General features: G+C 35.2%; 1 protein-coding gene across 1 annotated transcript; it reads left to right on the top strand.

Moving 5' to 3' along the window:
• Positions 1-2,280: 2,280 nt before the first annotated feature.
• On the top strand, positions 2,281-10,112 carry LOC140174975 (uncharacterized). Its single transcript, XM_072201893.1, has 2 exons — positions 2,281-2,958; positions 9,229-10,112. Exon 2 carries the CDS (start codon positions 9,251-9,253, stop codon positions 9,827-9,829), a length of 579 nt encoding a protein of 192 aa, XP_072057994.1. The 5' UTR covers positions 2,281-2,958; positions 9,229-9,250; the 3' UTR covers positions 9,830-10,112.
• Positions 10,113-15,694: the final 5,582 nt, after the last annotated feature.

Genomic DNA, 15,694 nt, shown 5'->3' with positions numbered 1-15,694 from the left:
ATTCTCTTTTATAATCATAAATACGCAAGCGGGACAAAACCCACGCCCTTGCCAATAATTTTATAAACTGAATATCTTTCCTCAAAAGAATCAGTGTAATTATCATCATAAGTTATCATTCTCATTATTCATTTCTAGTTACATATTCTTACACAATATCTCTCTCTTTCTTTATTCAATCATGTTGTACAAACCTTACGACTTCCACTTTTCCAACCTCTTAACTCAAACCAATTTTAAAACCACTTTCTAGTTTAATTTTCTTTCAAAAGACTCAAGGAAATCGTTTATTTTAGATTCGCTAAATACTTTTCAAAACATCACCCTCTTACTAAAAGTAACCATATAAAACTCTTTTTTAAGTTTACTAACTTCCCAAAGACTCAAAAACTGTCTCTCTTTACCATTCAAATTCAAATATTATATATATTCATTAAACTTCTAAAAAGTAATCCTTTATTTCAAACCCCAAGCATAACTCTCTTCATATTGAATAAATCTCAAAACATAACTTCTTTTATAAATAATTCAAACTTGAACATAAACGTTGGTAATTCAAATTCAAAATAGTATAATTCTTTTCTTACCTAAATAAAATTGTTTTCATAATAAATTCAGCCCATACATAATACTTTAATCAATATATAAAACTTAAATAACATAACTTTCCAAATTCAAACCTTCTAAAATAACTTTTTCAAGTAAAACCTCAGATTTTACAAAATTTCGGCAGCACCTCCCCTAAAACTCGGGCTTAGCCACCCTTACGGGTTCCCTCTTTCTCAACAAATCACAGCCCTTTTTCAGCAGTTGCCACAATAATATATATTCTCAACAACATTTGATAATAGTATAGAAAATCTATTTCTTAAATTCCAACACAACTTGGCAGCCTGATTTTCATTTTGTTTTTAAAATATCAAATGAATTCGGAATCACGCAAACTTTATATTCATGCGACCGTCTCGAATTAAGCTTTCTATTAAATCAAAATTCATAATTTTTCGCTGACTCTAGCTTCAAGAATATAAGCAAAACCGTGATTGCTCTGCAGTGTTTCAAAACCAGAAAACAGCAGCAGCATACAACATTCAAAATTTCATATAAAATCCAAATTAAATCCAACTACCTTCAAAATTAATGTGGTTAAACATAACTCATCCAAATTTCTTTCTCAAATTGTTCCAGGGTCATACCATTTTTAATGAAGGAGTTACGTAGCTTGGAAGTTAGGTAATTTTCTGCAGAATTCTGTTTTACAAATTATTGAACACAACCTCTTCCAAGTTCCATAACTCACTTATTAAAACATGGAAAACCCTGAAATTTGAATCATATATACTAAACATACTTAACTTTCACCTCCAATTGGTTGCATCTCAATATCAATCCAGATTTAAAAATTATAAAGCCTCAAAGATACTGACTTAGAAAACAAAACCTGACTTTTACTGCATAAAACATCTTTCTTTGAAAATCCAAAACATTAAAACCACAACTCTAACAATTCTAAATTTTTATGAAATTAAAGTATTAGGACCAAAGTTTCATTTAAAATTGGTTCCATTTCAAAATTCAAAATGCAGAATTTCCATTAAAGAAATCAAGTTGCTGCTGTGTTAAATGCTCAGCAGAAAAACTAGATTTGACATCCATGATTCAAAAATTCACCATAAATCATAAACTTAGTGAAAAAGCCTCAAATTCAGCAGTCCAGTTCCCTATATTCCCAAGCTCAATCCGGACTTGGTCTCACACAATTCCGATAATCACAGAAATAGTTATAGCTTTTCAAAGTGTCCGGCTTCTTTTAAACATAATGCAGAAAATCAAGTTTTACACTTTAACTTTGAAAAATCATAACTAGTTCTATAATTAATTCAAACTTCTCAAAATTGAGTCTCAACAACAACTTTTATTATACTTTACTCAGCATTTACTCTATTACCCTTTCGATTATCGTTGAATAACTGATTCACTTCCAAAGTCACTTTTAATTTCAAAAATCAGATTTTCAACAACTAGTTCAACATTTTAAGATTCAATCTTCCAATTATTCCTTAAGCCCAACTTCAATTAATCACTAACTAAACCCATTACAATAAACCAACTCAACAGCAATAGTTTCAATTTGACCCATTAAAATACCAAAATCACAATAATCTCTCATCAAACAATTTATAATTCAATCTCACAAAATCAACAAAATTCAACCAAAGTTCCAATAAAAAATCTCAATCATTTCCAATCATAATTTCAGCCACACAACTCAACTAATTCAGTATAATCACGTAGAGTCAGAACTTTTCAACAATTCCATCCATATCATAGAAAATAATATCAATTACAACCTCAAACACTCACAACGAAGCCCAAAGACATTCACAGCCTTAACCTGAGTTCAATAATCCAAATTTCACAATCTCAAACTAAGCTTATTTCTATCAATTAGTCTCTCATAACAACAAAACCAATTACATTCGCAGCAGCAATCCAAACTAAATTCATTATCTATTCAACAGCTGTTCACTAAGCCGCCGCTGGAGGAGGAAGGCCCGCCAATTCTGCCTCTGCTTCTAGTTTCTGGAATCTGAGAAAAAGCCACTGCCACTGCTGGAACCGTTGGTTTTGTTGCTCTGTCCTTGCTTTAGATCCACTCTGAAGCGTTACCATCGCTGTTTGGCTGACACTGAGGCTTTTCACTGCCACCGGAGCTGCCCAGGACCACCGCTGTGGCTGCTATGGGAACAAAGCGGGTGCCAAAACCTAACAGAGTGCCGTTATTGTCGATTAGAGATGCCAAAACCACTACTGCTGCTGTTTGGCTGAAGCTGAGACCTTTCACCATCACTGGAGCTGCCCAGAATCATCATGGTAGCTGCTAAGAGAGCAGAACGGATGTTAGAACTGCCAACGGAGCTGCTGGGTTTCGTGATTTCCGTGAGTTTCGACTTTGAGGTAGGGGATTTAACGTTTTTAATTTAGAATGCCTAGAAAGTTATTGGATAAGTGCAAATGGTTAACAATGGTTAAGAATTTCTTAATTAACATGAATGACCTGAAATGCATTTGAAATTTGTTAGTTGTTGTGAAAATTTTGAGCTGTGATTGGAAATAAATGTGGTTGTGAATAATGATTAGTTTAGTGTAATTTATCAAATTGATATATGCTAGGTTAACTATTGAAAAGTTGTCGTAATGATAATTGATGAACTGAGTTAGATTTGTGTTTGGTTTGGGATTATTGTGATGATGGTTGAGGTTGTGAAATTTGGAGTAAGTTTAATGATGTTTTAGTGTTTCAATTGGATTGTTGAATTCAGGTTAAGGCTGTGAATGTCTTTGGGCTTCGTTGTGAGTGTTTGAAGTTGTAATTGATATTGTTTTCTCTGATATGGATGGAATTGTTGAAAAGTTCTGACTCTATGTGATTATACTGAATTAGTTGAGTTGTGTGGCTGAAATTATGATTGGAAATGATTGAGATTTTTGATTGGAACTTTGGTTGAATTTTGTTGATTTTGTGAGATTGAATTATAAATTGTTTGATGAGAGATTATTGTGATTTTGGTATTTTGATGGGTCAAATTGAAACTATTGCTGTTGAGTTGGTTTATTGTAATGGGTTTAGTTAGTAATTAATTGAAGTTGGGCTTAAGGAATAATTGGAAGATTGAATCTTAAAATGTTGAACTAGTTACTGAAAATCTGATTTTTGAAATTGAAAGTGACTTTGGAAGTGAATCAGTTATTCAACGATAATCGAAATGGTAATAGAGTAAATGCTGAGTAAAGTATAATAAAAGTTGATGTTGAGACTCAATTTTGAGAAGTTTGAATTAATTATAGAACTAGTTATGATTTTTCAAAGTTAAAATGTAAAACTTGATTTTCTGCATTATGTTTAAAAGAAGCCGGAAACTTTGAAAAGCTATAACTATTTCTGTGATTATCGGAATTGTGTGGGACCAAGTCCGGATTGAGCTTGGGAATATAGGAAACTGGACTGCTGAATTTGAGACTTTTTCACTAAGTTTATGATTTATGGTGAATTTTTGAATCATGGATGTCAAATCTGGTTTTTCTGCTGAGCATTTAACACAGCAGCAACTTGATTTCTTTAATGGAAATTCTGCATTTTGAATTTTGAAATGGAACCAATTTTAAATGAAACTTTGGTCCTAATACTTTATTTTCATAAAAATTTAGAATTGTTAGAGTTGTGGTTTTAATGTTTTGGATTTTCAAAGAAAGATGTTTTATGCAATAAAAGTCAGGCTTTGTTTTCGAAGTCAGTAATTTTGAGGTTTTATAATTTTTAAATCTGGAATGGTATTGAGATGCGACCAATTGGATGTGAAAATTAAGTATGTTTAGCATATGTGACTTAAATTTCAGGGCTATCCATGTTTTAATGAGTAAGTTATGGGACTTGGAAGAAGATAAGTTCATTAACTTTTAAAGCAGAATTCTGCAGAAAATTAGTCAGTTTCTAGGTTATATAACTTCATCAAAAATGATATTGACCTGAAACCAATTGGAAAAGACACTTGGATGAGTGTAGTTGAACTGTATTAATTTTCAAAGTCATTGGATTTAACTTGGATTTTATATTGAATTTTGAATATTACATGCTGCTGCTGTTTTTCTGGTTTTACGCACTGCAGAGCAGTCTCGATTTTTCCTTTATTCCTAAGGTTAGAGAAACCAGAAAATTACGATCTTTGGTTTGTTAGAAAGCTTATTTCAAGATGGACGCTTGGACATAAAGTTTGCGTAATTCCGAGTTCATTTGCTATATTAAAAACAGAAAAGAAGATAGGGTGTTGAGAATGCTTGAGTGATAGTTATGAGTTCATAAAATTAAAGATGAACCTTAGTATTATATGGCTGATTCAATGTTGGAATTTGCTTGTTTCTAAATTGAATTGATATTGGAAAGGTTGAAAAGAGTTTGGTAGATTGTTTGGTTGGGACCCGTAAGGGTGGCTAAGTCCTATACACGACACTCCCAGGGCCTGGCCCATACAAAAAGCCGCTAAACTGTCACCCAGGCTAGCCTAACCACTATATAGCTCCTAGCTCTCGGGTGTACTAACACAAGTGAGAGAGTATCTATCCAATAATGTTAGACTAGAGTGTCATCAAAAGAATGCCCCTTCCGCAGTCAAACTATATCTACTCGTGGCCGTTCGGAGAATCGCCGTGAGGCTCGTCCATCTCCTCATCCTGCTCTATCTCTATCTCAGGATCCTCCGCAATTCCTCCCTGCGATATAACATGTCCCAAAAATGCCACCTTCTTTGTCCAGAACTCGCACTTTGATAGTTTAGCATATAACTTTCGAGTCCTTAGTATCTGCAATACCGTCCTTAGATGCTCTTCATGCTCTCTTTCTGTCTTCGAATAGATGAGAATGTCGTCTATGAAGACTACTACGAACTGATCAAGGTACGGACGGAAAATACGATTCATGTAATCCATGAAAATCGCAGGAGCATTAGTTAGTCCAAACGACATAACCGTATACTCATAGTGACCATATCGAGTTCTAAATGCAGTGTTCGGTATATCTGATTCTTTCACTCGAATCTGGTGATAGCCCGATCGCAAATCAATCTTCGAAAACACAGTTGCACCTTTTAACTGGTCCATCAAATCATCTAATTTCGATATGATTAGTTAGCCTGCCCCAAGTATAGATTCATTAAGTCTATACTGAAACAGTTTAACTTTTCATATAATACCTAACCCTATTCGCAAATCAAGAACTAACTATGTTGCCCTAGTTTATTCACTAGTCTCTGTCTGTTTTTCTGTTGTTAAAATTTTACAGACTTTTTCTTCGATTTTTATCTTTTCTTCAACTTTTTATCTTTTCTTTATCTTTGCCTCACTAATATGTTCTTACCACACCCTAAGTGATTTATGAAGGTAATTATAAGATTCTGCACTTAAAGTTGTCTTTCTAAAGCTTTTACAGAAAACTGCCTGTTCCGCATTATTTTATTATTTTTATTAAAATATTATTTTTAATTAAATATTATTATTTAATATTTTATTATTATTTATTATTTTATTATTAATTTTCGAAAATTAACTTACCTTTTACCTTTAACCTTTAAAATTCACTTTTTACTACCCGTAACTTTTAATATTTCTACTTTAACCACCCTAACTTTCAGAAATTACTAAACAACCCCTTAAACACCAAAAATTTTACTTCCTTGCCCTTTTTAAGATCTAAGGCCTATTCTTCATTGTTCTTCATCACACTCAAAGTGTTCTTCATGTTCTTCATAAATTCTTCAAATTCTTTCTCTGTTTTTACCTGTTTTTCAGTCTTTTCAGCAACTGATTTTTACTATAATTCATAATAAATTAGCAGCAACTAAAATCCCATCTTTTCTACATGATTTCAACACAAATTGAACCTCAATTGAAGCTTAGGGTTTCGTTTTTCCAGCTGCCCAAGAACATGAACTTTAAAGCTTGAATTTCATCAAATTTCATCAAAATTTCACCAAATTTTCACCAAGAATCAATCACATATGCAACTAATTTTTAGCACAGTCAAATAATACAACCTTCACACATCTCAAACACAAATAATCAAGATTAATTTCGTGACACCCTACCTGATTTTGCTGCTCCTAATTCAATCAAACTTTCAGGTGGTCCTTAAGCACTTTTTCCTCCTAAATCACATCAAGAAAACACATATTTAACCATGTTTCCTTGAAACCGAATCAAAAGAGAGATGGTGCAGCCAACTCACCTTGATCCCAGCCTTGATAAGTCATATGATCATGTAGAGAAAGAAGAGAGGATCATTTTGGTCGGATTGGAATTTTGATTTGAGTTTTAGTTCAGCAGAAATCAAGCTTTGAAGATTTGGAACTAAGAACTTTTCTCTCTTTTTCTCTCTACCTATTTTCGGCCACAAAGTGAAAATGAGCCAGCCTTGGGGGTTTTGGGGGTGTAGGGTGAGTTGTGATTGGTTGGCTTGGAGGTGGATTAAAATAATATTAAAATATCTCAGGTGTATAACTACTAAAACTAGGTGTATCGGAACACTTGCAAAAACATCTCTAAAAATGATTTTCTGAGCTACTAGCATAAATGACACTAGTAACATATTTATTATATTAATAATAATATATGTCATACAAAAGATTTCAAATAAAACTCACATACAAATCCTATCCCTTTGTATAAAATAAAAATGTTAAGCAATAAGAGCGAGGGAACTTCTATGGAAGTAACTTAACTCATAAGTAAATTCTATAATATCTCGCAGCTTCAAACGGAGTCTTCGAACCTGTGTCACTGAAAGGGTGGAAGATTTTGGGGTGAGAACAAACCACACGTTCTCAGTAGGAAATGGGATTGCCGTAAAAGTAATGTTTAACATGCAAATAATTAACATACTCAAGGAAACTATATTTTTAACAAACCTTTTTGAAGATACTTTTGGTTTTACTTTAGCTAATTAATTACCTCCTTCAAAAATATAAGCTTAGAACAAATTCCAAAATATAAAACTAGTCATATAAAGTCTTTCTCAACCACACGATTAATTTTCAATCACAACGTCAATTCTTACTCATCATCATACATTCACCAACTAATAGCACAAGCAAGAGATTCAATTCAACACACAAACAAGTCACAGCAAGGCAAACAGCACAATCACAGGGAAGTACAACGAGCAAGCCCAATCAAATGCAAATGCACAAACAAGGATGATGCATCTCTAGCCCTAGTGCAGGTAATGAGCTCATCTGTCGGTTACTAACCCGCTCCCGACATTATCCAGCAACCTCTGTCTGGATAAGGCTTTCCTATTGGCTATACCCCTGTGTACAGGAAATAACCCTTCTGCCACCACAGGGTCCACTGCACGCAGGAAATAACACATCTGCCACTGCAGGGATGTACGCCGACACACCTTCTGTATACAGGAAATAACTCCTCTGCCACTACAGAAATAGAACAGGTGGTCACGGTACTTCTGTAGCAGGAAATAACCCCTCTGCCTTACAGAATTAAAATATGGATCTGTACCGCAGGAAAGCGTTCTCAGTGGTCGCACCACCATCTATCTGACTGCCCTCACGCAGCAGATCATCACACAAATATCTCAGGAGTTGCCATAATGCAACAAATGAATAAACACATCTCTTGGGTCGCCTCAAGCAACAAATGACCTTTCAACAGGTCCTCTGCTTTTTATTCTCTTTTATAATCATAAATACGCAAGCGGGACAAAACCTACGCCCTTGCCAATAATTTCATAAACTGAATATCTTTCCTCAAAAGAATCAGTGTAATTATCATCATAAGTTATCATTCTCATTATTCATTTCTAGTTACATATTCTTACACAATATCTCTCTCTTTCTTTATTCAATCATGTTGTACAAACCTTACGACTTCCACTTTTCCAACCTCTTAACTCAAACCAATTTTAAAACCACTTTCTAGTTTAATTTTCTTTCAAAAGACTCAAGGAAATCGTTTATTTTAGATTCGCTAAATACTTTTCAAAACATCACCCTCTTACTAAAAGTAACCATATAAAACTCTTTTTCAAGTTTACTAACTTCCCAAAGACTCAAAAACTGTCTCTCTTTACCATTCAAATTCAAATATTATATATATTCATTAAACTTCTAAAAAGTAATCCTTTATTTCAAACCCCAAGCATAACTCTCTTCATATTGAATAAATCTCAAAACATAACTTCTTTTATAAATAATTCAAACTTGAACATAAACCTTGGTAATTCAAATTCAAAATAGTATAATTCTTTTCTTACCTAAATAAAATTGTTTTCATAATAAATTCAGCCCATACATAATACTTTAATCAATAGATAAAACTTAAATAACATAACTTTCCAAATTCAAACCTTCTAAAATAACTTTTTCAAGTAAAACCTCAGATTCTTGTCTGCGCATTACTCTCTGTTGCATTCCTACTTGTGTTTGATCAATTTCTTTATGTTTGTTTGCTTGAGTGCTATGTCTATGCTTTATTTTCTTGCACTCTTCTGTTTGTGTTCTGTTTTCTGTTTTCCCTATCTATTTTAACTACTGTTTACTACTTTACTGTATTCTAATATCCATCTGCTAATCGAAAACGAATAAATGAATGTAACTAACAACCCCGACCCTACTAAGAACTCCCCAGTTCTTACCCTTTCTCTCCCTTCCTCCCCCTCAGATGGAGACGGGCGTGATCTTCTATGAGTTCGAGGACCCTTACGTCTACGAGGATCTGGTACATCACAGTTACTTCATCATGGGATTGGAGCCTCGTATTAGACGATATGCGTTACCTAATCGAGCCTTTCAACATCCTCTGTCTAGCCCGCATTTTGACCCTGATGCTCCTTACGACTTTTCCCTTATCCTGGTTACATCCTGACGCACCTGTACATCCTTTTCCTGATGATCCCGAGCACCCTATACCAGCTCAACCTTTGAATGAGGTGGAACCTGAGCCTATCATTCCTGATGAGCCCGAGTTAGCTGGTGACTACGTACCTGTGATACCACCAGAGTGGGACTTTCCTCCTGAGCTGATCCCTGACTTTCCACAGCCTGATGAGCCGGCACTACCAGACGGTGGGGTAGCTCCTATATACGCGAACGGACCTGTGCTCGCGAATGGTTTTGTACATAGTGACAGCAGTGTTTCTGGTGGATCTAAGGGTATAGTTGTAGCTGCGGATGATGAGGAGGAGCAGGATCCTGAGATAGAGATAGAGCAGGATGAGGAGATAGACGAGCCTCACGGCGATTCTCCGAACGGCCACGAGTAGATATAGTTTGACTGCGGAAGGGGCATTCTTTTGATGACACTCTAGTCTAACATTATCGGATAGATAGTCTCTCATTTGTGTTAGTACACCCGAGAGCTAGGAGATATATAGTGGTTAGGCTAGCCTGGGTGCCAGTTTAGCGGCTTTTTGTATGGGCCAGGCCCTGGGAGTGTCGTGTAAATATTAGCTACGTATGATGACGAGGATGTAAACTGACTTGATCTTGTGTAAACGCTACATGTTTTGTTATTGTGTACATGATGTATATTATCTGTTGTGTTTCTATGTTTCTTAGGTAACTGAAATTTTGACGGCAAAATTTTCTTTTAGGAGGGTAGAATGTAACAACCCTGATTTTCGTGTACGCGAGATATTTTCTAAAGGCACGGAATCCTCCGGAAGATCAGTAAAGGGAACACCTCTGTTATATCATCAAGCATCTCAATCCTCATTATCATTATGTCATACTTAATTTAGAACCTCTTTTGAGGCAAACTTGACAACACAATCACGAGAAACCTAGTTTTTGAACCGTATCGGTTAGGAGTTTTGATTCTAGTTTTCGTAAATAGTCTTAGTTTGACGAACCGGACTCGATTAATGATAGAAGAGAGATAATAGTATAATATTAGTATTATATTATTATTAGAAAATGCTTGAATGATATTATAAGGTTACCTGGTCTGTTTTAGTTAAAAACAGAAAATCGGTTTAACCGGGTTTACGGTTTACTGGTGCAGCTTAGCACCAGCACTCTCTGATGACTTTAGCAATGCTAAGGCCTCATTATACATGTTCTATTCTCATAATAAATATGTTACTAGTGTCATTTTTTCTAGTAGCTCATAAAATAATTTTTAGAGATGTTTTTGCAAGTGTTCCGATACATCTAGTTTTAGTAGTTATACACCTGAGATATTTTAATATTATTTTAATCCACCTTCAAGCCAACCAATCACAACTCACCCTACACCCCCAAAACCCCCAAGGCTGTCTCATTTGCTCATTGTGGCCGAAAATCACCAAGAGAAAAAGGAGAGAGAGTTCTTGGTTCATAAATCTTCAAAGCTTGATTTCTTTTGAACTAAAACTCAAATCAAAACTCCGATTTCACCAAAATGATCCTCTCTTCTTCCTCTACATAACCATATAACATATCAAGGCTGGAAATAAGGTGAGATGGATGTCTCCCTCCCTCTTCAATTCGATTTTCAAGGAAAAACATGCAAAACATGTGTTTTCTTGATGTTTTTCCTTAGGAATCATGCTTAACTTGACTTGAGGGCCAAGAAACGTTAATTTCCAGCAAGTCTAAGGTAAGATATCTCTTCCTAACGTGCTGAGGGAGATTTGGTCAGTTGAGAGTTTGTGGATTTAAAGTTGTTCTTGATGTGATTTAGGAGGAAAAAGTGCTTAAGGACCACCTGAAAGAGTAACCGGATTTGAAGCAGCAAATCAAGGTAGGGTGTCACGAAATTAATCTTGAATATTTGTGTTTGAGTTGTGTGAATGTTGTATGATTTGGCTGTGCTAAAAAGTGGTTGCATATATGATTGATTCTTGGTGAAAATTTGGTGAAATTTTGATGAAATTTGATGAAATTCAAGCTATGAATGTGTTTTCTTGTGGCTGCTGGAAAACGAAATCCTAGGCCCTAAATTGGGGTTCAATTTGTGTTAAAATCATGTAGAAAATATGGGGTTTTATTGGCTGGGAATTTATTTTGAATTTTGGTAAAAATCGGTTGCTGAAAAGACTGAAAAACGGGTAAAAACAAAGAAAGAATTTGAAGAATTTACGAAGAACACGAAGAAAACTTTGAGTGTGGTGAAGAACAATGAAGAACACCTTTTTGATTCATAAAAGGGCAAAGAAGTAATTAATTTGGTGTTTGGGGGTTATTTGGTAATTTCTGAACGTTAGGGTGGTTAAAGTAGAAATATTAAAAGTTATCGGGGTAAAAAGTTAATTTTAAAGGTTAAAAGGTAAAGGCAAGGTAATTTTTGAAAATTTATTAATAAAATAATAAATAATAATAAAATATTAAATAATAATATTTAATTAAAAATAATATTTTAATAAAAATAATAAAATAATGCGAAAAAGGCAGTTTTCTGTAAAAGCTTTAGAAAGACAACTTTAAGTGCAGAATCTCATAATTACTTTCATAAAACACTTAGGGAGTGGTAAGAACATATTAGTGAGGCAAAGATAAAAGAAAGATAAAAGGTTGAAGAAAAGATAAAACTAAAGAAAAGTCTGTAAGGTTTTAATAACAGAAAAACAGACAGAAATTAGTGAACGAACTAGGGCAACATAGTTATCCTTGAGTTGCGACTAGGGTTAGGTATTGTATGAAAAGTTAAACTATTTCAGTATAGACTTAATGAACCTATACTTGGGACAGGCGACCTATTCATACCGAGATTTACATAAGCTTTAAATACATATGTTAAGCAGAGAAAAGAGTAACCAGAGCAGAGTAAAGAGATACAGAGAACAGAGTAACCAGAATAGAGAAAAGAGATCAAGAGAAAAAAGTAATTTGATAAAGAGAAATGGTTTGAGTTAAGATGTTGTAAAAGTAAAAACTGTAAAGTTTGTACAAGATGAATGAACAAAGAAAGAGAGAGGTATTGTATATGAATATGTAACTAGAGATGAATAACGAGAATGATAACTTATGATGATAATTACACTGATTCTTTTGAGGAAAGGTATGAAATTGAGTCCCTCTAAACTACTAGAGCGAGGGAAAGTACGGTCTAAGTCTTCAAAACTCAAGTCAGGTGGAACGTCATCAGAAGATTGAACATTATCTGCTACTCCTCTGCACGATCAGACTTTTCCACAGGATGCCTCTCTGGTACCTCATGAAGTAGCCACACAATAGGAATCTGGTACACAGGATTTAGGTTAAAGTGCGCATACGAACACGGTGCAGACGTTTGCTGGTCTCACAGTATATACATATAATCAGAGAATGAGATTCACCCTAGACTTAGAATCCTCTTTGCAGAACCATCATCAACAAACTACGGTAAGGTACTCTTACTTCCATCTGAAGGGGGAACGGAGAGAGAAGGGGTAAGAACTGGGGAGTTCTTAGTAGGGTCGGGGTTATTAGTTAAGTTCATTAATTCCATGTTGTTTAGCAGATAAATAGCAGAATATCGAGAAGCAGTGGACAGAAGAAGCAGATAACTAGAGAAAACAGAGAAAATAGAAAGCAAAACACAAACAAGAGAATACAAGAAAATAAAACACAGACACAGTGAATAGAATACAAACAAAGAAAGCATGTATTCAAACAACAACCATAACAGAGTAAATGCGCAACCAAGTATGATGCATGTCTAGCCCTAGTGCAGGTAATGAGCTCATCTGTCGGTTTCTACCCGCTCCCGACGTAACCCAGCATTACCAGCCGGATATGGCTTTCCTGTTGGCTATACCCCTGTGTACAGGAAATAACCCCTCTGCCACCACAGGGTCCACTGCACGCAGGAAATAACACATCTGCCACTGCAGGAATGTATGCCGAACCACCTTCTGTATACAGGAAATAACCCCTCTGCCACTACAGAAATGGAACAGGTGGTCACGGTACTCTGTAGCAGGAAATAACCCCTCTGCCTTACAGAAATAAAATATGGATATGTACTGCAGGAAAGCGTTCTCTGTAGTCGCACCACTATCTATCTGACTGCCTTCACGCAGTAGATCATCATACAAGTATATCCGGCGTTGCCTTAGCGCAACAAATGAATAAACACATCTCTTGGGTTGCCTCAAACAACAAATGACCCTTCAACAGGTCCTCTACTTTTTATTCTCTTTTATAATCATAAATACGCAAGCGGGACAAAACCCACGTCCTTGCCAACAATTTCACAAACTAAATACCTTTCCTCAAAAGAATCAGTGTAATTATCATCATAAGTTATCATTCTCGTTATTCATCTCTAGTTACATATTCATATACAATACCTCTCTCTTTCTTTGTTCAATCATCTTGTACAAACTTTACAGTTTTTACTTTTACAACATCTTAACTCAAACCATTTCTCTTTATCAAATTACTCTTTTCTCTTGATCTCTTTTCTCTATTCTGGTTACTCTGTTCTCTGTATCTCTTTACTCTGCTCTGGTTACTCTTTTCTCTGCTTAACGTATGTATTTAAAGCTTATGTAAATCTCGGTATGAATAGGTCGCCTGTCCCAAGTATAGGTTCATTAAGTCTATACTGAAACAGTTTAACTTTTCATACAATACCTAACCCTAGTCGCAACTCAAGGACTAATATCAAACAAAGCCATTCTTTAAATCTGGAAGTACGCGCCGTTTAATCTTATCACTTACGGGAACTGTAGCAGTAAGACCCTTGTTGTTGTGCAGTAAGGCTAATTTAACGATGTTCTTGAAGGTGATAAGATCCAAATGTAAGAACTCCGGGTGGCTATGGATTTAAAGATTGTTAAAAAAAAGAGTTATAACCTCCAAATTCAAAAATTTGAGTGATAGTTTAGTGATAATATACATGTTCTGTCTGAACCAAAGGAGGGCGATGATATCAAATTTCTGTTCAATATGTCTAACTTCTTTCGTTCACTCTCTAGACGTCTCTCCATTAGGGGATCTTCACCGTCTTCTTCTTCCACTTCTATACCCCATTCTTCTTCCAATCCTCTTATTGAGAAAGTAACTCGGCCTGAGGAACTTTCTCCCAAACACAACATCTTCGAAGAAGAAGTCTGCTTCGAAGACATCAATCAAGCCATAGACAATTAGGAAATACCCAATATCCCTCAAGATGAGTTATATGTCCCTGATAAAAACGAAAGAAAATCGGATTACATTATCAAAACCACTGAAAACAATATTCCTCTAGGACCTGACTTCGGTGAAGAATTCCATCTTTTAACCAAGCAATATGTCAGAGAACATGCCCGTCACTACGAATATCTTCATATCGGGTGTGTCCAAGTAGCTGTCAAACCTCTCATCAGAGAAGGTCTTAATGCCTCCATCCTTATGTGCCTTAGAGACATTAGGCACAATGATTTCCAAGATTCCTTAATCGGAACAGTTGAAACAAGCCTTGGACACGGTCCGGTTTACTTCAACTGTTTCCCAAACAAAACAGTCAGTTTGTTAGATGTCAACATCCTTGACTCCCTTTTCCTAAACATCTGAATTCATGGTCTTAACATGAAGGAAGAATCTATCCCAGCTGCTTTAATATATAAGATTTAATACAAAGTCATGAACACTTGTAATTCCAGAGTCCTTCTTAAATCTCAAGATTGTGAAATCACTTTGTTTGTCACAGACATGACAAAGTCCAACGTCACGGTCCCAAGGCTCATAAAGTGGGATGAAATTGACCTACCCCAGTCATGGTCAATTAATCGAGCCATTCCAACGCAACCTAGACAAGCGCCTCTCTTACGAGAAATAAAACAGGATGAATCAGGAAAAGTAGAAATTTTCTTTGATAGACGAAACTCTTTTTCCTCCAGATCTGAAGCAGGAACATCTAATGATTTTGCTTCAGCAAGAAGATCTTTTCTGTGACTTCACAATCTCAGTTTTCAAGTAAAATTCCCAGATCTGTAGATTCTGGAATTAATGTTTCAGGTGTACAAAACAATTCAAATATTTTTCAACCATTTTATCAAACTGATAATGATGTTGAATTACAATCTGTTCAATCTCCAACATACTCTTCTTTGAATGATGATGCCCATGAATAGCACAGATTTTGTTATAAACAAAGAAGCTTTATGTAAAAACATTTACTCTAAGGAGTATGATCTCCATAGAGAATGGTATTTACGTACATATACAGCTTCTCAAATCTC

Source organism: Arachis hypogaea, chromosome 9 (assembly GCF_003086295.3).
Source record: "Arachis hypogaea cultivar Tifrunner chromosome 9, arahy.Tifrunner.gnm2.J5K5, whole genome shotgun sequence".
Lineage (NCBI taxonomy): Eukaryota > Viridiplantae > Streptophyta > Magnoliopsida > Fabales > Fabaceae > Arachis > Arachis hypogaea.
Note: the sequence above shows the minus strand (reverse complement) of the source record. Positions and strands in the feature narration are given on the sequence as shown.